At 50.4% G+C, this 19,972-nt stretch overlaps 1 protein-coding gene across 1 annotated transcript; it reads left to right on the top strand.

Moving 5' to 3' along the window:
- The first annotated feature begins 7,152 nt into the window (after positions 1–7,152).
- Ccl17 (C-C motif chemokine ligand 17) lies at positions 7,153–8,692 on the top strand. The gene is made up of 3 exons (XM_038313147.1): positions 7,153–7,255; positions 7,962–8,079; positions 8,599–8,692. The coding sequence occupies exons 1-3, from the start codon at positions 7,183–7,185 to the stop codon at positions 8,690–8,692; spliced, it is 285 nt and encodes a 94-aa protein (XP_038169075.1). The 5' UTR covers positions 7,153–7,182.
- The last annotated feature ends 11,280 nt before the right edge of the window (positions 8,693–19,972 follow it).

Below are 19,972 nucleotides of genomic sequence, written 5' to 3'. Positions count from 1 at the left end.
TTACAAGGCACAGCCACCCCCCCGCCCAGTGATCTACTTCCTTTATGTATGCCCCATTTTCTCACAGCCCATTTAGTGCAAATTCATCCGTGGATAAACCAAAGAAAGATTCAGCACCCTCATGAGCTAATCATCTTTCTCTTTAATTTTTAAAAAATTACTATAAAAATGATTGTGCCTGTGGGTGGCATGTGCCACCGTGTGCCTGTGTAGGTCAGAGGACAGCTCGCTGGAATTCATTCTCATCTTCTACCATGTGGGTTCCTAGGATCAAACTCAGAGCTAATCAGGCTTGGCAGCAAGTGCCTTTAGCCACTGAGCCAAATGGCCATGTTTGTTTATTATTTTATGTATATGAATGCTTTTCCTGTGTGTGTATATGTGTAACATATATATTCCTGGTGCCCAGAAGGAAATGTCTGGTCCCCTGGAACTAGAGTTACAGGCGGTTGTTGTGAGCTAATGTGTGGGTGCTGGGAACCAAACCCGAGGTCCTCTGGAAGAGCAGTAAATGCTCTCAACAGCTGAGCCATCTCTCCAGCATGAATATATAAGCCTTCATATATCCAAACCACAACCACACAGAGCCATTTATGGCTACTTTGGGGTGGGGGAGTGATTCTCTATTTAATCCTGGCTTTCCTGGAGCTTACTATGTAGACGAGGCTAGCGTCGAACTCACAGAGATCCACCTGTCTTCACTTCCTGGCTGCTGAGATTAAAGGCGTGTGCTACCACCCCAAGCAATGCTTTTTGAGAGAGAACAGCATCTAACTTTGTAACCTAAGTTGGTCTCAAGCTTCCAATCCTCCTTCCTCAGTCTCCCGAAGACTGGGATTATAGGCATACATCACCGTACCTGTTCCGCCGCTAGTGAGACAGTCCACAGTGAAAGTGGGCTTGTGCAAAAGTCACCAGGTATGCAGGCTAGTTGGCAGTAGAAGAAAGTTCCCAGGAGGAAGCGGGCCCCGTGGGCTATGTTGTGTGGGTGGTAGGGAGGAGAATGAGGTGGTGGAGCAAAGAGGAGGCGAGGCTGACTGGCAGAGCAGAGCCCCCGACTGATGAGGTATGGGGGCTGGAGGCCAGGAATGAGTCAAGGGCAAAGCTTCAGACTGCATGGGGAGGATAGGGAGGTGAGGATGATGCTGGTTTGAGCAGAAAAGGGGAAGCTGGTTGCAATGGCAACTTGGTCCTGAGGCTGAGCGAATCTGGAGAGGATGATGCTCTGCCCTCCAGGAGCATATCCGTTATTGGGACTTCACGGACCTGGCAGACTACAAGACAAAGGGTTGAGAGATTTCAGACAGACAAGTGAGAGAGCCAGAAGGAGCAGGGGCCCAGCGGTCAGTGTCTGGAGTAATAGGTGTAGATTAAGGAAGTGTATGTCCAGAGGACAGAAGCTTGGAGAAGGTGACATAAGGAGGGGCAGTGGGGTACTTGGAATAAAAGCAAAGTCTAGAGCAGAGGCCTAGGTGTGCTCCAGCCACTTGCTGGCCCTGTGCTCCTGGATAAGTTTCTAAATCTCTCTGAAGGGTTCCATTCTCTTGTCTGAAAATACAGAGGATCCTGTAGCTGCCCTGAGGACTACTTAACCATGAGCTATCATTGCTGAGTGCCTACTGGCCCATTGTGGGAATACAGGAATGGTCCTGAAAAAGGAGCCCCAGGGAGCCCCAGGGAATCCTGTCCAACATCCCAGAGGGATGGAGTACCTGGAAAGGAGTGGGCTTTCAGTAGGTGCTGGGAACAAGAAGGTTCACACACTCACTTCAGCTCATTCACCTGTAGTACCGTGATGGAGAGTCCAGCATCACGCCCATGGCGCGATGTGAAAGGTGTGAGGGTTACAAAAATGTCCTTGGCTATACCTATACGGACAGATGGAAGAGACAGAGGACCCAGGAACGGCGATGCTGATCCCAGGATGTCTGCTGAGTGGCTACGCATCCTTGGAGGAGTCGTCTTGGAAGACTTGGAGGCCTGTGGAGAGCCGCTTCCCTCTAATCCCACTGTCAGGGAACAATGACCTCACGGCTGCGTGGAGAGGAAGTCTTGGCGGGAAGGGTGGGCCGCGCGAAGGAGAAGGCAGTGCCATCAGCGAAAGAAGAAGTAAAAAGGCATTGAAAAGGGCGTGGGTCAAGCAGAGTCCTTCACGAAGCAGAAGGATGGGTGGGTATCGTTATCAGTCACTGTTGTGGCCAAGGTTTATTCCCCCTCACCTGCTCCTGGAAGATTTTTCTGCTGGAAGTTGAGTCAACACTAAAGCCGTGGCGCCTCTGGGATGAAGGCAGGTGGTGTGGTCCCAGCTATCTCAGAAGCCATTCAGCTTGTCAGGCATGGCCACAACCCACAGGAAGCTGTGAACTAGGCAAAGGGTCATGTCTACACCCTAACTACCCTGAATATGCCCGATCTCCTCACGTAAGAGGCATTTAGCTCAATTCTCACCCTCATTGAGGACAGAGGGACTCCAGAGACCCATGAGTAGTGGGAAAAGTAAAGTGAGACCCCCATATGGGGGCTCACACCTAGGATCCCAATACTTGGGAAGCTGGGGCAGGAGAATTGTGACTTCAAGGCCAGCAGAGCTACTTCAGTGAAACTTTGTCTAATAATAACAATAATAATTACAGTAATTTGTTAAACTGGGCATGGTGTTGTATCCCTCTAGTCCTGGTACTCAGGAAGCTAAGGCTAGACAGAGGGTTATGAGTTTGAGACAGCCTGCACTACATAGTACTTGTTCTGACATGAAGGAGCTGAGCATGAATTTGCCCGCGGCTCAGAAACTGGTAAGTGGCCATGCATATGTCTGTACATCTGTCTATATGGTCATCTCTCTGTCTGTCTGTACGTCCATCCATCCTCATATCCACCCATCCAGTCACTGACCCATCCATCTGTCATCCATTCCCCCGTCCATCCAACCACACGCGTCTCCCATTCATTAGCAGACACGTTTTGCTAAGCACCTGCTAGGTTCTCCGGGTGCCACCGTGTCCTTGGTTCTTGTGGATTCCAGTCTTTTGAGTGTCAGACGGCACACAATGCAGGGTGAAGACAAGCATAGTAGGACTTGAGTGACCTCTGAACACACAGTAGGTTAGGAGTCAAAGGAGTCCCAGTTATGATCTGAAGAAGACGGGAGTGGAAAGGAGGTGGGGGTGCATCCTGTGGACAGGAGGAGCACCCCTGGGTGTCAGTGAACTGAAAGTCGAGCCACTGGAGGGGTGGGCTGCAGGGGGGGCCGAGGTCCAGGAAAGTAAGGAGGGAGGTAACCTCATGAGGGTTGTAGGAATGTGGAGTGGCCTTCCTCAGATAATTCCAGGAAAGATGGCTGGGTTTTAGGATTGAGGACTTAATGGGCAAGGCCCTGGGATGACATTTCTGCCCCCAAGCCATTGAAGATGACAAAGAGCTTCCAGCTCAGCTACCTGCTCTGTGACCTAGGGAATCCTAATTTTGACTCAAACCTTAGGAACAGGCTTTCTCTAAGCCTAGGAAGAGTCTGAGACAGGAACAGGGACTTTTCCTACCTTTCAGTAGGAATGGACCCAGAATTCCACTGGTTCAGTTCCTTCTGGCCCAAACAGAGAGAGTTCCCAATGCCTCTAGCAACTAGAGTCTAGACGTTGTCACCCCAAGGACTCCCTTGAGGCAGGAGCTCAGAGTTGGAGGCAGGAGAGGGAGCCAGAGTCATGAGTCTGGCACCTTTAGGTGGAGGGGCTCTGAATATGGCCTGCCCAAAGGTGCTAGGACATCCTAGCACCTGATCCCTGTAAGGAAATCCCCTCATAAATGTCTCTTCATGTGGCTTCCCCAGCAGTGTTGGCCTGTGTTCACCTCTTCTTCCTTGTCTGCATTCGCCAGTTAAGGAATGTCACACTGCGCACTTCTGACCTAATAGCTGGGCGGCTTCCTTCGGGGTTCCATGCTAGTCTCCCAGCCTATCTCTGCATGTGTTCCCCTCTGTATCTATGTTCTGGGTATGAATGTCCCTTCCCACTGCTAGGACTTCCACCTGCAAAGACTTACAAATTGCTACTTCTCCACAATGCCTATCTCACCTGCAGTACCCTCCCACTTTCCAGGGAACTTCCCCAGGAGCAGGGAATGGGCTGCCCCGGGCCTGAGGGCACAGCCAGGGACTGTCTCTGCTGCTCTGCCACTCCTCTTGTCAGGAGGTGACAGCTCAGGGCCTTCTGTTCCTGCTGCCCTGACTGCTTCCCTAAAAGAACAGGGAATCTGGGTCTTCTGGAGAAGAGATCTGAGTGGGCCGTAGAGCAGGGGCCTTGAACCCACACGGCTGGGGAGTTTCCAAAGCTGAACTCTGGATATGTCCCGGGTAACAGACTTGTTGATTGCAACATAATCATCCCTTCCTGTGCTCTAGCACAGAGCAGGCTGTGCTGGCCTCTGCCACACGAGGCTGGGCAGGAGCCAGGGCAAAGAGGGGCCTGGAAGTGAGGTGCAATGTGGCTTGGAGCAGATCAGCAGACAGCTCCTTCCCGCCTCTTCCTCAAGCTGGGCTCCTGTTGCCAGGTCACAAACTCCTGCCTTCTGGTTCACAGACTAGCACAGACTTAACTGAGACACCACAAAGCATGGGCACTCTTCTCTGTGGCCATAATGCCCTGCACCCTCCCCTGCCACTCTCTCAGAAGCACTGGAAGTCTGGCCTGGGGAGCAAGGGCCCAGTAGACAAGCTAAGGCAAAGCCCCTGCTCAGCTATGGCAGCAGCTGCGGGGCTCTACGGGAAACAGAGCTGCTAGGATGAGGCCTACCGAAGGGAGACACCCATCTTTGCCACTTCTACCGTTTTTAGTAGGCTCCTGGAAACAGTCTAGACTTTCCTCTACAGAGGATAAAATTGAAACTCTGAGAGCATTTGTGGGATGCCCCAGGTCACACAATGAAGCAGCGGCAGGGGACCCCGCCCGCAAGGAAGTTTGATCAAAGTAGAGAAAGGTCCAGACCTCAGACCTGTAGCAGCACAGCCTCCTGCAGTGGGGAGCAGAGCCTGGACTTTCTCTCTTGAGCCCAGGGTGTAGTTCCAGGAAGTCTGGTGTCACAAGTGTGGATGTGCACTGTCGCAGGGGGTCTGGTGTCACAGGGGTGTCTGTGCACCGTTCCGGGGAGTCTGGTGTCACGGGGGTGTCCGCGTGCCGTTCCTGGGGGTCTGGTGTCACTGGGGTGTCTGTGCACCGTTCTGGGGAGTCTGGTGTCACGGGGGTGTCCGCGTGCCGTTCCTGGGGGTCTGGTGTCACTGGGGTGTCTGTGCACTGTTCCAGGGAGTCTGGTGTCACTGGGGTGTCTGTGCACCATTCCGGGGAGTCTGGTGTCACGGGGGTATCTGTGCACTGTTCCGGGGAGTCTGGTGTCACTAGGGTGTCTGTGCACCGTTCCTGGGAGTCTGGTGTCACAGACGGTGGTGGCTGCTGCTGTGGTCCCGTCCCTAGAATCACTTCTAACGGCAGTTCAGTGATATTACAAAGCCAGACCTGACTGCATGAGAGGGTCTGAGAAGGCATAGAGTATTATTGCAAACTGCCTCTGGTCACTTGCAGGCCCAAAACTCAGGTCAGAATCAAAGCCACGGCACCTACAGGCCTCCCCCATCCGAAGAGGATGGGAGGCCTCGACCTGGGAAGGCCTTAGTCTGGGAGACTGTCCGGATTCAGTGATGCTGTGACCATCGGGCAGGGTAGAAGGAAAATGAAGGAGAGTGGAAAGGGAAAGAGCCCCCCACCCTAGGTTTGTTTCTCACTGGCTGAGAGCCAAGAGTTCCAACACAAATTGCTGGGTGGGGCTGCGGTGTGGCTCAGTTAGCAGAGTTGCCTGCCGGAGTGTTATACATGCAGAACACCTGCACACATAAAAATAAGTGAAATTTAAAGATTAAAAACAAACACCCACCAGCCATGGCCATGCAAGCCTTATCTGTGTGATGGTGGGATACCCTAAGTTACACAGCATTGTGGGATACCCTAGGTTACACTGCATTGTGGGATACCCTAGGTTACACTGCATTGTGGGATACCCTAGGTTACACAGCATTGTGGGATACCCTAGGTTACACTGCATTATGGGATACCCTAGATTACACAGCATTGTGGGATACCCTAGGTTACACAGCAAGGCGGTGGCCTTCCCTTTTATTTTGTGATAGGTCCTCGCTAATACCCATGAACTCTAGTAGCCCAGGCTGGCCTCAAAACTGAAACCTCCCTCTCAACCTCCCAAGTAACTCAGATGCCAGGCCTAAGTTACTAGGCCTGATTATTTTTCTCAATAAACCCTGACTTTGCTTCATAGTGACTGGTCCTGAAATTCTTCTCTGGGAACTGAGGTGTCGGCCTCAGGCTATACTGGACATTCCACATAATTCTAACAAGTGTGCTTGGGGCCTGAGAAAACTGACCAGGGTTCCAGGGCAGCCTCTGGCGTGAGGCTCCCATAGAGGTGGGCATCGCCATCCTTCAGGCTCTTCATTCCTCTTAAGCAGAGGCAAGGAGCCCCATTCAGGGATCCAGGCTTCCCAATCCCCTCAAGCACACATGTGCATCCACAGTGATTAAAACCCCCACTCGGCTTAGCCCCCTGGGATCAGGGCCAGCCTGGGCAATGATGCGACACAGTCTCTCAGCCTCGCCTGAGCCTCTGACGTCCTCAGACTAGGATGGAGTTAGGTCTTTCACAGAGCAGCACTGTAACCTCTCACCCTCCCGTGGGCCTTCTGGACCCCGCAGCCCTGACTGGCATAGCCCTTGAGAGCTCTGTTGATCCTCCATCCTGCCTCCAGGACACCAGGCACAAAGGAAGTTCACCAGCGCTAGAACAAGGGTTGCAACGAGTTGAAGCTGAGGCCCTGGGTTCTGCTAATAGAGGAACCAAGAAATGTCCCCTTTGAAAAGAGAGAAGTATGTCACTGTTGTGGCCCCTGACACACCGACTCCCACCGATGTCCTGAGTGGAGCATCCATTCTCTGGAAAGCCGCAAACATTCCTAAGTTGGACTTCTACTGAATTATCTCAAATTCTTTGAATTTCTCTAGTCTGCAGGGATTGAAGGAGGGGACAGGAGGCGGGGAATGACCTCCAAGGAGGTTAAATAGGTCACCTCAACACTGGGCACCAAGACAAGCAGAGGGACCTTTGAAGATCTTCACCTGCGCTTCTGGCATGATGACGTCACTCCGGACGCTGCTCCTGGCTGCCCTGCTTCTGGGGACTTTGCTGCAGCATGCCAGTGCTGGTAAGAGCTGGTCATAGATGGGAGAGGGCAGGGAAGGGGACCCTCGATCACACAGACCACAACAGAAACACAAGCTGTGCCATTTATACCCTGTCTGTTCTTACAAAGGTCAGGGCTGGCAACAAGAGCACTGGAAGGAGAATAATGGTGCTGGGGATGGGATGATTGGCGGTGCTCAGCACCTGACCTGGACACCTACCTGGTAGAGAGCCACGGGCAGCACATCTTATCCTGAGACATTAGGACATAGTGGCCTTGACTGAGGGCTTATGCTGCAGAATGAACGATTCTCAGAACTGCTATCTTTTTCCCATTAATGGGCTCCACGTATCACCAGGGAACAACATAAAGGTGGAGAACTGGTTCCAAGAATGTACGAAAAGAGATTTTTATATTTAGTTTAGAAAGGGAAGTTGAAATAAGGTTCCTAGACACAGGCAGCTGCGCACGCAATCGCACACAGATGAACGTGCAAACGTGCAAACACAAAGAGCCTGTGCTATGCTAGCAAAGCTCCCCCTCACCATGGTAACGCGCGCACACACACACACACAAACACACCAGGACAAGACAGAACATAGACAAAGAGAGGCACACGCAGTTATCCATAGTCCATAGGTTCACACAGGCACACGTGGGGCCACTCCATGGGTCCTCGGGCACACGTGCAGACCCTCACGACACCTGCTTCCCATTGTTCTTCTAGCTCGAGCCACCAATGTAGGCCGAGAGTGCTGCCTGAATTACTTCAAGGGGGCCATCCCCATCAGGAGAGTGGTGACGTGGTACAGGACCTCAGTTGAGTGTCGAAGAGATGCCATTGTGTGAGTCCCCCTTGGTCCCACTCTTACACTTCAGGGGGCAGCATGGAGTGCCTAGGAAGGCCACTGGGAAAGAGGGAAGAAGAACACAGCCTTCTTCCCCCCGGCCAGCAGCTCTGGGAACTCAGGGGAACTCTTATACCAAACACAGTGGAGAAGGATGAAACAGAAGCCCCAAAATGGATAGACATCGTAGGTAATGGAGCCAGCAGGCCGCAGTTCAGGCATGTCCCCACTCTGGGTCTGAGCTGAGTAGAGAATAACATGCAACCCAAGCCTCTTTGTGTCGCTCCTCTTGTCAGGCCTGGGTGTTCTGGGGGCCAGGCATGAAGTCCTGTAAGCCTGGCCCTAGGGAGGCTAGAATGGAGTCAGGACCCCAGTAGTAAAGACTTGCTAATAGCATATGTGACTTCATCCCGTTCTTGCCCCCGGACCTCTGAGTTCAGGTCAATGCCGGTGCGGCTGGTTGCGGAGCTCCGGAAGGACTTGCCGTTCTCACACCCACTGGCTTCCCCTGTGTAGGTTTGTGACTGTCCAGGGCAAGAACATCTGTTCAGACCCCAAAGACAAACATGTGAAGAAGGCCCTCAGATACCTCGGAAGCCTAGAGCCATAGCCTGTGATCGTCCCCCCGGGAGCATTTGGAGACTTCAGTGTGGGTGTCTGTGATCTCAACCCAAAGCTGCTTGCATCCAGTGGAGGCCGTACAAGAGAAGTCATGGAGTGGGAGTCCCTGTCCCCTTTTATGGACTCAAGTTACAGACCCCCAAAACTCCCATTAAAGTCCTCCTCTTTTAGTCTGGGTCGGTGTGTTCTGTCTCCACAGTGCAGAACCCTTTCCAGTTTGGCTCTTCACACTGGAAGCATCCTCATAGGGCAGTTGGTCCTGCCCTGCCCAGGTCAGAAAGGGTTAACTGAGGCTAAGGGAGAGACACAGTCCCATACAAGTGAGAGGTGGAAATGTGGAGACACGGGGTGGGGGCAGGGCAGAGCAGAGCAGAGGTGGCCCCTCCTCCCTCTGTATTCCAGGAAAAGTGTCCAAAGGAGTCCCAAGGAGGGCCTGTCTTCTCTGCACCCCAGGTCTCCCAAGACCAGCCCCTATCCTAGCCCCTCTAGCTTCATATGAAGCTAAAGTTGTCCTTCCTGTGTTGGAACCTGTTGCAAACATAGCCATACCCTTCTGCATGTACTTGTCTTCCTGCTGCCCATGTTCCTTCCCTTTCATTCCTGAGTCCCCTCCCTGCAGCCTGTCTGACTCTGGGAAATTGTCCACGATTCCCTTTCCGAGCCTTGGCTGCCTCCCTACCTGAAACTTAGTTCTGCGGTTAAACTGACTTCATGGGGCCCTGGGTCCTCATGGGTTTTCAGTAGCCTGATCACCTACACCTCCCCTGGCCTCTTTCATCTCCTTTGCCCCCAGCTCCAGCCTGCCCCTGGCCCCTGATCTCTCCTGAGTTCCTGCTGTGCCGGGGGGGGGGGGGCACAGTCCCTGGGGTTTCCTCTCAAGCTCTTAGGGGTTGTCTTGACATTGGCCTCTGCTGCTGGTTTTCCAAACTATGCCTGTGTGTACTTGTAGACCTGGCTCTGCCTCCACTGGGGACTCTATGAGTTCTCTGGGATCACCCTGAGTCACTGAAAGATTGGCCCAGAAGTCTGGGAGACCCCTCTGTCCAAGCCTGGTCAGAGCTGGAGCCACAACAGGCTGTGGGAAGAGTTATGGTCTTGGTATTCCAGGTCAACTTTGCCTATCCAGCAGGCCTTTCTTTCTGGGTCAGGTTATAGCACAAGCCAAAATCTTCTCTTCTGTGTATTCTGCCAGGCTGAAGGCAGTCTGATCTGGGCTGCATTAACGAGTTACCTGGAAAAAGGGGTTTTTTTTTAACTTGTTGCTGTCGCCTTGTGGCCAGTTTTGGCATTGCAGAACAAATGCCAAGGGGGCGGGAATAAGATCAATCTGGAGGCTGGTGGCCATGAAATGCTTCCTAACAAACCCAAGATTCCTTCTACCATAGTGGGCTTCTCTTTCTTGAGGATCAGGAGTGTCCCATAGTCCTGAGGCAGCCTCAGCTTAGTCCTTGTGAAAAAAAAATAGCCTCTGGATCTAGGAGCTAGAGAAAAGATGACCAGTTTGGCAAAGAGGAGGCCCTACTGAGGGAGGAAGAGCAAAGGCTGGAGCCTAAAGGCCTGTATCCTGTATTCCAGAACCCGGATGCCCTCAGGGTATGTTCAGTCCTGCTCGCTTGGCTTTCCTTGGCTGTTGAAGTCTTCAGCGGCAACCCTTTGGGTGAACTCAGATGGGAAGGGCAGACCACAGAGACCTTTGAGAGGTTTCCTATTGACCTTGGAGGGAATAAAGGGATTGTCTCAAGGCCACTGGGCAGGAAATGTGTGGGGCCACAACGGACAACAAAATCAGGGTTCTGAACCCAAATGGTCAGGAGAGGGAGGGTGAAGGTGTGTGGCAAAGTGCCACCACATTCCTGGGGCATTGTGAGGAACTGTGGCTTTGAGACTCTAGTGACTAATAAGAGAGGAACAGGACGGGAAGGGCGGGTGGACAGTGAGGAGGGGCGAGGCGTACTTTGCTCCTTCTGACTTGAATGTGCCTCCTCTGTCCATTTCTGAAATACAGGTTCCTTTCAGTGCTAAGGGCCAATACCAGCACCCCATGCGGCCTTCCAAAGTCTCCTTAACTTCGTAGAACACCCCCAGACCAACATACACATGCCTAATCTTGGCCAAATGTCACCTGTCACTTGGTGGGGGGAACATAGATTCCCCCAATAAGTTTATAGTCTCTGGTAGCTTGGGTCAGCTAACTCAGTAAATTAATTATTTATATAGCGGACATTCGATGATAAATTTTGTCAGCCGTGACTTGATAGATTCCTAAAGAAACACCTATAGGGAAAGGAATTGCCAGAGAATCGCTTACACTGGGACTTGAAGCACCACTGAAAATGTGGAAATTGAAATTGGGCAGTTCTCCAATTTGCCAGTAGGGGGCGCGCTGGCACTATAATAGAGGGTCAAGACTAACGGGGGGGGGGGGGGGAGGGGCGGGTGCACCTAGATTAAAGCTACAGAAGGCCCCTAGGCAGGGGTGTCTGGTTGGATGGTCCTCTGTCAGAGTTAGCAGGAATGGGGGAAGGGGGACAGCACAGGTGCTTGGAAGGCCACCAAGAGCACCGGGCAGTGCTTCTACTTCCTTCATCTGTAATTGTCTATTTGACATCCATTTATCCCAAGGCCGCAAATACCAAACAGTGTTTAGATATCTGTGATCCAGCTTTTGTGAGGTTTTAAAACTCATTATAAACTAAGCATGTTGGCTCAAGCTTGTAATCCCAGTACCTGGGAGGTAGAGGCAAGAGGATCAGGAGTTCAAAGCCAGCTTCTGTAGTTTAGTAGATTTGAGGATAGCCTGGGGTGTATGAGAACCTGTCTCCAAAACCAAACAAAACAAAATAGGCATTATAAAGCCAGCGGCAGTGGCGCACAGCAGACTGAGGCAGGAGGATTGCTAGCACCCAAGAGCAGCTGGGAAACGTATGGAGAACCCCTTCGTCTTAGTTCCTTTTCTCTACTGCTGTGATAAGAACACAATGACTAATACAATTATAAGAATCCACATCTTTTTGGGTTTCTTTTTTTTTTTTCGAGACAGGATTTCTCTGTGTAGGCTGTTTTAGAACTCACTCTGTAGACCAGGCTGACCTCAAACTCTGAGATCCGCCTGCCTCTGCTTCCTGAGAGCTAGGATTAAAGGCTTGTACCCACCACAGTCAGGCTCTGAGGTCTTTCCGAAGACCTCCATCAGGGTTCTTAACTTTTCCACCAAAAAAAAAAAAAGCCAGTATGCAGCAGATTTGGTAGAAGTGGCTTAGTGATTAAGAGCACTGGCTGTTCTTTCAAAGGACCCCAGTTTGATTCCCAGCACCCACCCAGTGGTCCACCACTGTCTGTAACTTCAGTCCCAGGGTTTTAGAAGCCTTCTTCTGGCCTCCAAAGGTACCAGGCATGCTCATGATACACAGACATACATGCAGACAAAACACCCATACAGAGAAAATACATTTTCAAAAAGTATCTTAATATAGATTTAAGCGTGGGAATTAAGGAGGCACTTAGGGAATGGGCAGGAAAACACTTGAGATGTGGTGTGTCCCCAGAGTTAGCAAGAGCCGTGTGGGTACAGACTTAGAGACTTCTGAAGTCAAACCCTCTAAGGGTCTCTAGGATTCTCCCTCTCTCCTTCCCTCCTCACCTCCCTCCCCCCCCCCCCCTTTTAGCCTGGGTGTTACTATGTAGCCCTGGCTGTCCTAGAACTCAGACATCTACTTGCCTGTGCCTTTGGAGTACTGGGATTAAAGGCATGAGTCACCGTGCTAAACTGAGGAAATTTCAAAATGAGATCACAGGGTGGTTTCTTGGGTGCCCTGGAGCATAGCCCAGGCTGAGGCGATAAAGACACAGATCCCAGGAATTAAAGAAGGCCTTACTATCCTAGGTCACAAGGGAGCTAATACATGTTTTGACTACAAAAGAAATTCACAATCATGTTTGTGAGATTCTCAAAGAAGACACGCCTTTCCTTCTGTAAACCAGTCAGGACTTTTGAGGTTAAAGGTCACACACGCTCTGGCCTGCAGCATGACTCGTGCTGTTCTAACAGCTGCATTTGAATCATTTCTAGTAAAAGGAAGTATGTCTCTGTGTAGGCAATTTCGTGGCAAGTTTTGTTATCCCTGCTGACATTATGGGGCTCTCGGTAGGCAAATCCTTCAACCAGACTCAGGTGCGAGGATCCTTTTCCTTGCCACATCCTCTCCACACGCCCCGCCCCGCCTCTCTCTCCTGCCTCCAGTCTCTACCGCGACCTAGCTGTGGGCTCTCAGACACTCGTTTCCCCTCCCTCCCACTTCTCCACAACAGCGGAAATTGGACCTCCACTGACCTCTTGAGGGTGGACCTTGTTAAGTCCCTGCCTTCCTGCCTCTCAGCTGCCCTTACAGAAACCCGGCTGTGGCCCCGTGGTCCCTTTGCCAGGATGTGGGATTGCATTGGTTGGTTGGTTTGTCAACTCCATAAATCTAGATTGATCTGAGAAGAGGGAGCTCAACTGAGGAAATGCCTTCCTCTGATTAGCCTGCAGGCAGGTCTATGGGACCTTTGGATTAGTGATTGACGTGGAAGGGCCCAGCCCACGGTGGGCAGGACCACCCTGGGGCAGGTGGTCCTAGGCTGTAGAAGGCTGAGGGAGCCATCAGGTGCAGCCAGGAAGCGGTGCTTTTCTATGGCCTCTTTGTCATTTTCCGCCCCCGTGTTCCTGCCTTACTTTCTCTCCATGGTGAACTGTGGCTTGAGATACGCGGGCCGACAAACCCGTTCCTCTCCAAGCTGACTTAGGTCACCGCGTCTATCCCAGCAACAGGGACTAAGACACCAGCAATGCCGTTGTTCAAAGCCAACACAGCCACTGCAGGGATGAAATACTCAGGACTTTGTCTGGACGTGAGACCTGCTGGCGTGATGAAGTTAGGAAGATGCAAATTTGAGGGAAGCCTAGAGTACACGTAAAACTTCAATGGGGGGGAAAAGCCGGGCAGCAATGCACACGCCTTTAATCCCAGCACTCAGGAGGCAAAGGCAGGCAGAACTTTGTGAGTTCAAGGCCAACCTGGTCTACAAGAGCTCGGTCCAGGACAGCCAGGGCTGTTACACAGAGAAAACCCTTTCTCTCTCTCTCTCTCTCTCTCTCTCTCTCTCTCTCTCTCTCTCTCTCTCTCTCTCTCTCTCTCTCTCTCTCTGTCTCTCTCTCTCTCTCATACACACACACCCAAAAAAAAGGAGGAAGGGACTTCTGAGCACTTTGGAGCCTGTGGTTTCTGAACGTCACAGGGTCTGCAGACATAAAGGACTCCTGCCACAGGCCACCAGCTGTCAGGCCCCTAGAAAGGAGCACACGGGATGAAGCCCGAAGTCCCTGAGGGCCAAGGGGCAGCTTCCCTCCCCGGAGTGAAGGAATCCCTGCCAGGAGAGCATCACTGTCCCCTCCCGACATATGTCACCGTGGCAAGACAGCAAAGGAAACAGGAGGGCAAGGCTGTAAGCACAATTCAGACTGCTCTAGACCGTTTTAGCTCACTCACGGGGTCCTATAGGGGGTGGCGGGTTGATTGTATGAGGTAGGAGAGTTTCCTATGTACTCCAGGCTCACTTGGAACTCAGTCCTGCCTCAGCCGCCTGATTGCCAGGGTTGCATACGTGAACAACAGCCGACCACAGCATGCCTTTAAGGCAAGGGCTGAGTGCCCGACTCTGGCTCCAGCAGGGTTCGGGTCCCAAAAAGGAGGTGTGGAGTCAGTGAGGGAAGGAGACTAACACCATCTGAGGGTGAATCAGAGTGGCTGCCCGTTTATTGAAAGTAGGCTGCAGCTTTGGACTCTGAAATTGCCCTACAGTTTAACCACAAGCAGTGCTGAAAGCAGACTTACTGATCCCGGGGTGAAAGCGGCCATTGACGTCATTACAGGCCTTTTTCTGGAAGCAAAAAACCACTACGTTTAGCAAGACTCGAAACACCCCTCGTGCTCTAGGTTTCAGCCACCCCGACAGGTGCCCTCTTACGATTCCTCTTGCACGGTGTCTGCCTCTGTGGTCAGGAGGTGTCAGACACTGAGTCCTGAGAAACAAACCCAAGAGCAATTTTCATTCCTCAAGGGGCTTGGTGCAGCGTTTGTGCCATGTAGCACAGCAAGCATTGAGCTATCTCCTAATTGCATTCCTGTGTGCCTTAGTCTTACGCTATGGGCCTGCTCCCCTCATAAGTTCCCACAGGGGAGGGTCCTGAGGGCTTACTCTTTTTTCCATTATACCATAGCATTCTGAGTCCTTCAGGGTATACTCCTGTATATGGCAGAGGGGGATCAAACCAATCTAATTGCTTAACAGAATCTGTCCCTCACCCTCATGGGGCAGACCAGATCTTGCCATTCATCCAGTAAACCACTAATCCTGGGCAGTATTCTTTACTAAACTCTTGCCCTTAATGGCCTCAGGCTCTGAATCTGGGCCCATTGCTTCTCTTGACTGTGTTTTTCATCCCTGGGACTAGGTAGGCCCCGTTAGTAAATCCTTAGCTTTTCTATTCTTGGCGTAATCAGGGGGTCACAATGGGGAGTCTTGTGTGGAAGTAGGCAGAGTTATCACGCCACATGGTTCCACAGTGGCGGGGATGTTTTCTAAAGAATTATTTTGTTTTAAAGAGACTGCCACTGTATGTGTTCTCATCCTTCACCAAAGCCCACAAAATTTCCCAAAGGAAGAGGCATAAGGAACTCCCACAACACATAGTGAGAGCCGTTAAAATGAAAGTAAAATGGTGGTGGGGAGCTGTGGCGGCAGTGTCGAAATGCCGGGACTTTGTCAAGCGACAGCTGCTGCCATGCGGGCCAGGCGGGTTGAGAACAATGCACGGTACACTGTGTACAGGGTTCCCAGGAACTAAGGATGGTTTTGAATAAAATTATTATTTTCCATGTGAAACACCACCACCTTTAAAAAAATAAAAATCTATAGATTGATTTCTCTTTCTTTCTTTCTTCCTTCTTTCTTTCTTTCTTTCTTTCTTTCTTTTCCTTTCTTTCTTTTTTGAGACAGAGTTTTTCTATGTATTCCTGACTGTTCCAGAACTCACTATGTAGACTATACTTACACTTGCCTAGAGCTCAGAGATCCACCTGCCTCCTGAGTGCTTGGATTAAAGCCATGGGCTCGCTCTCCCTTTCTTCCTGTCTCTTATAGATGACATTTTTCTTTGAAGATTTTTGTGTATGTGTGTGTCAGTTTGTATCGCTGCCAAGAGGCCAGAAGGTGTCAGATCCCCTGAAGCTGGATTCACAGGCTGCTGTGACCCACCTGACCTGGGTGCTGGGAACTGAACTCAGTCCTCAGGAAAAGCAGTGAGTTCTTAGCTTCTGAGCTCTCTCTCCAGATCAACTCTTAATTTCTGGATAATTATTAAATTGCATCTCTAAGTAATTATTTTTGATATTTTGCGGGTTTTTCCTTTTCCAGTTCAATTTGTGTTTTTATTGCCTACATCTATATAGCTCTTGATGATTTTCCAAAGCTCTTAAGTTTTAAAATTTAAGGTTGGAGAGATGGCTCAGCAGTTAAGAGCACCAGCCACTCTTCCAGAGGACTGGTTTCAGTTCCCTGCACCCACACGGCCACTAACCATCATCTGTAACTCCAGTTCCAGGGGATCCCATGCCCTCTCATAGCCTCTATGGGTACTGCATACCATGGTGCACATTTATAGATGCTGACAGAAACACATTTCAAAAAAATTTAATTGCTAAGTGACTCATAAAACTGTATATGCATGTATGCATGTATGCATGTGTAGCAAGAGTTCCCCCCAATATGACGTTCTAATACAAGTAATTTGGGCTGATTCTGTTCTATTCCATTTCAGCATTCTCTTCTCCCTTGTGACATTCCCAGCACCCAGAATTGTCTGTCCTCGGGTGACCTTTGCCGGTGAGCATCTTCATGCTCTCATATTTTATATAGCTATGTAATTTTTAGCAGAAATTTTGCCAAGGGCCAGTGAGATGGCACAGCAGGTAATGGCACTTGCCACCAAGCCTAACAACTCCCTAGGCTTGATCTCGGAAAAGACCTATTAAAGGAGAGACCCAGCTCCAAGTTGTCCTCTGAACTCCTCACACAAACTGTGGCAAACACATGCATTCACACACAAATAAATGAAAAAAATGTACGGTTTTTGTCAGTATTCACCTGCTCTGTGGGGACATTCTCCATATTATTGCTATTTTATGTCTTAACTTTTTTTTTTTTTTTTTTTTTTTTGGTTTTTCGAGACAGGGTTTCTCTGTGGTTTTTGGAGCCTGTCCTGGAACTAGCTCTTGTAGACCAGGCTGGTCTCGAACTCACAGAGATCCGCCTGCCTCTGCCTCCCAAGTGCTGGGATTAAAGGCGTGCGCCACTACCGCCCGGCTTTATTTCTTAACTTTTATTTTCCAGATAGAATCTTGCTATCAGATTGGCCTTGATCCCTCAGCCTCCTGCCTTTGCTTCCTGCCTGCTGGGGTTTCCAGGCTGTGTGGACTCTGTGTATCTGCTGTGCTGCCCCACACATGGGACAGTCCCTGAAGGTCCGTGGCAGGGGGTTCAGGACTTTGTTTTGGTCTAGTGGAACTTTTCTTAAGGCCCAGTGTTTACATTTCCTCAGTTATATAAATAAAGTATCCCAAAATGCAAAACACATACATGTGTTAGGTACATTAGTCAATCATAAAAATCTAGATCCCTCATTCCAGCTCAAGGGAGACAACCATGAGTGGCTGGAGCCTGTGGTTAGGTGTGCTGAGTTTGTGGAGAGGCCTTGGGTTGACTCTCCACCACTACAAAAATAAACAGCCGGGCTGGAGAGATGGCTCAGAGGTTACGATCACTGACTGCTCTTCCAGAGGTCCTGAGTTCAATTCCCAACAACCACATGGTGGCTCACAATCATCTGTAATGAGATCTGGTGCCCTCTTCTGGCCTGCAGGTATACATGCAAGCAGAACACTGTATATGTAATAAATAAATAAATCTTTAAAAAATAAATAAATAAACATCCTTGCTAGTGGATGTGGTGGCTCACGCCTATCTAATACTCGGAAGGCCAAGGCAGGAGGATTCTTTTGGAGGTTAGTCTAAGCTACAAAGTCCAGCCTAGGCTATATGTATGAGACCCAACATTCAACTAACCAACCAGCCAACTTTCCTACTACACTAAACACCTACTTCTTATCTCATTTCCATCCAGAACATGCCTGGTCCTGGGTGTGCTCACCAATCTTCTAGAACTTTTTTTTTTGTTTGTTTTTGTTTTTGTTTTTTCGAGACAGGGTTTTTCTGTAGCTTTGGAGCCTGTCCTGGAACTAGCTCTTGTAGACCAGGCTGGCCTCGAACTCACAGAGATCTGCCTGCCTCTGCCTCCCGAGTGCACCACCATGGCCCGGCTTCTGGAACGTCTTGCCACATGAACTCGTTGAGTGTAGATGTGTGTATCCTTTCACCCCCGTCTCTCTCTCCTGTGTGCGCTCATGCACACACACAGAGCACCTGCAGCTCCTCCACGGCTATAGCTCACCCCTACCACTCACCCCTACTGCTCTACCTACCACTCACCCCTACCGCTCTAAGTCCCGTGGTGTGGCCCTATAACTCACTCCTCCATTGTTTTAATGGCTACCTGAATCTATCCTAGGTTCTTGTTCTTCAAATAGAGCTCCTTGAGATTTGGGTTTGTTTTTTGTTTGTTGGTTGGTTGGTTGGTTGGTTGGCTTTTTCAGACAGGGTTTCTTTGTGTAGCCCTGGCTATCTCGGCTCACTTTGTAGACCAGGCTGGCCTCGAACTCACAGAGATCCGCCTGCCTCTACCTCCCAACTGCTGGGATTAAAGGTGTGCGCTACCACTGGTATTGGGCTTGGTTTTTTTTTTTTTTTTTTGACATAGTTTCATTTTGTAGCCTAGCCTGACCTAGAACTGTTGCCTAGGCTAGCTTCAAACTTTCAATCTTTGTGCCTCAACCTCCCGAGTGCTGGTATTACAGGTGTTCACTGCAATGCCCGGTTGGGGAATTTTTTTAGCTTGTTTTCTGCTGTATGAAATTTTTTCTCTAGTTCAGATTACTTTAGAATCACCTGGGAAAGCCTTGCAAAGCACTGCTGCCCCAGGCCCACTGCAGAAGATTCTGATTTAACTGCTCTTTGTTAATAAAACCCAGGCATAGGAGGTTTGTCTTTATTTCTGGAAGCTGCCCAGTGATTCTAATGGACAGCAGGTATCGAACTGTTGGAGCTAATCCTGCTGTGTTCCCACCTGGCCACACCTCCACCCTTAGCTGTTAGGGTTTCTGCTTAGCCTTCCTCATCTCCATCCCCACATACTGGCTGAAGCAACACTGTTCCCTATCAGCAGAGAGCTATGAGCCAGGTGCTTCGAGCCATGGTCGGCTTCCCTGCAAACCCCTCCCAACCAGAAGCACCTGCAAACACCTAGGGGGTACCTTCACCTCTGCAGCCTGCCTCACTCGTTCCCCCTCACACCTCAGCTCCAAGCCCCTTAAGTCCCAGCTGTCACCAAAGTCCAGAGAAGATGTGGCTTGTCTCTGCTGCCTATGCCAATGCCAAGCGAATGATTTCAGCACGAGGGGAGACTTGGCGCCACACTACCAGATTCTAAGCCAGAAACCTTAGAGAGTCAAGAAGCCAGGCAGTGGTCTTGTACACCTTAATCCCAGCACTTGGGAGGCAGAGGCAGGAGGATCTCTTGTGATTTCAAGGCCAGCCTGGAATACAGAGTGAGTTCCAGGACAGGCTCCAAAGCAACACAGAAAAAAACCCTATCTTAAAAACAAAAACAAAACAAAAAAGAACTTGGCTGCTTTTGCAGAGGACCTGGGTTGGATTCCCAGCACCCACACAGTGGCTGACAGCTCTAACTCCGGTCCCAGGGCTCTGATATCCTCTGCTGGCCTCTATGGGCACTGAAAAACCTGGTGCATAGACATATACACAAAAAAAATGGAAAAAAAAAACAAATTTTAAGACCAGGTTTGGTATGATGGCACAATTCTTGCAATGCCAATATTTGGAAGGCTGAGGAGGATCACTGTGAGTTCCAGGCTAGGGTAGCCAGACCTTGTTTCAGACAAGGGGAAGAGAAGGGGAGGGGTGGAGATGGAGGACAGCTTGGCCTACTTGTAACCCAGTCTCAAAAGAAAACAAGGGTCAGTGAAATAGTTCAGTGGATAAAGATGATGGCTGCCAGGCCTGATGACCTGAACTTGATCCCTGGGACCCGGACCCACGT

This window comes from Arvicola amphibius, chromosome 15 (genome assembly GCF_903992535.2).
Source record: "Arvicola amphibius chromosome 15, mArvAmp1.2, whole genome shotgun sequence".
Taxonomy (NCBI): domain Eukaryota; kingdom Metazoa; phylum Chordata; class Mammalia; order Rodentia; family Cricetidae; genus Arvicola; species Arvicola amphibius.
Note: the sequence above shows the minus strand (reverse complement) of the source record. Positions and strands in the feature narration are given on the sequence as shown.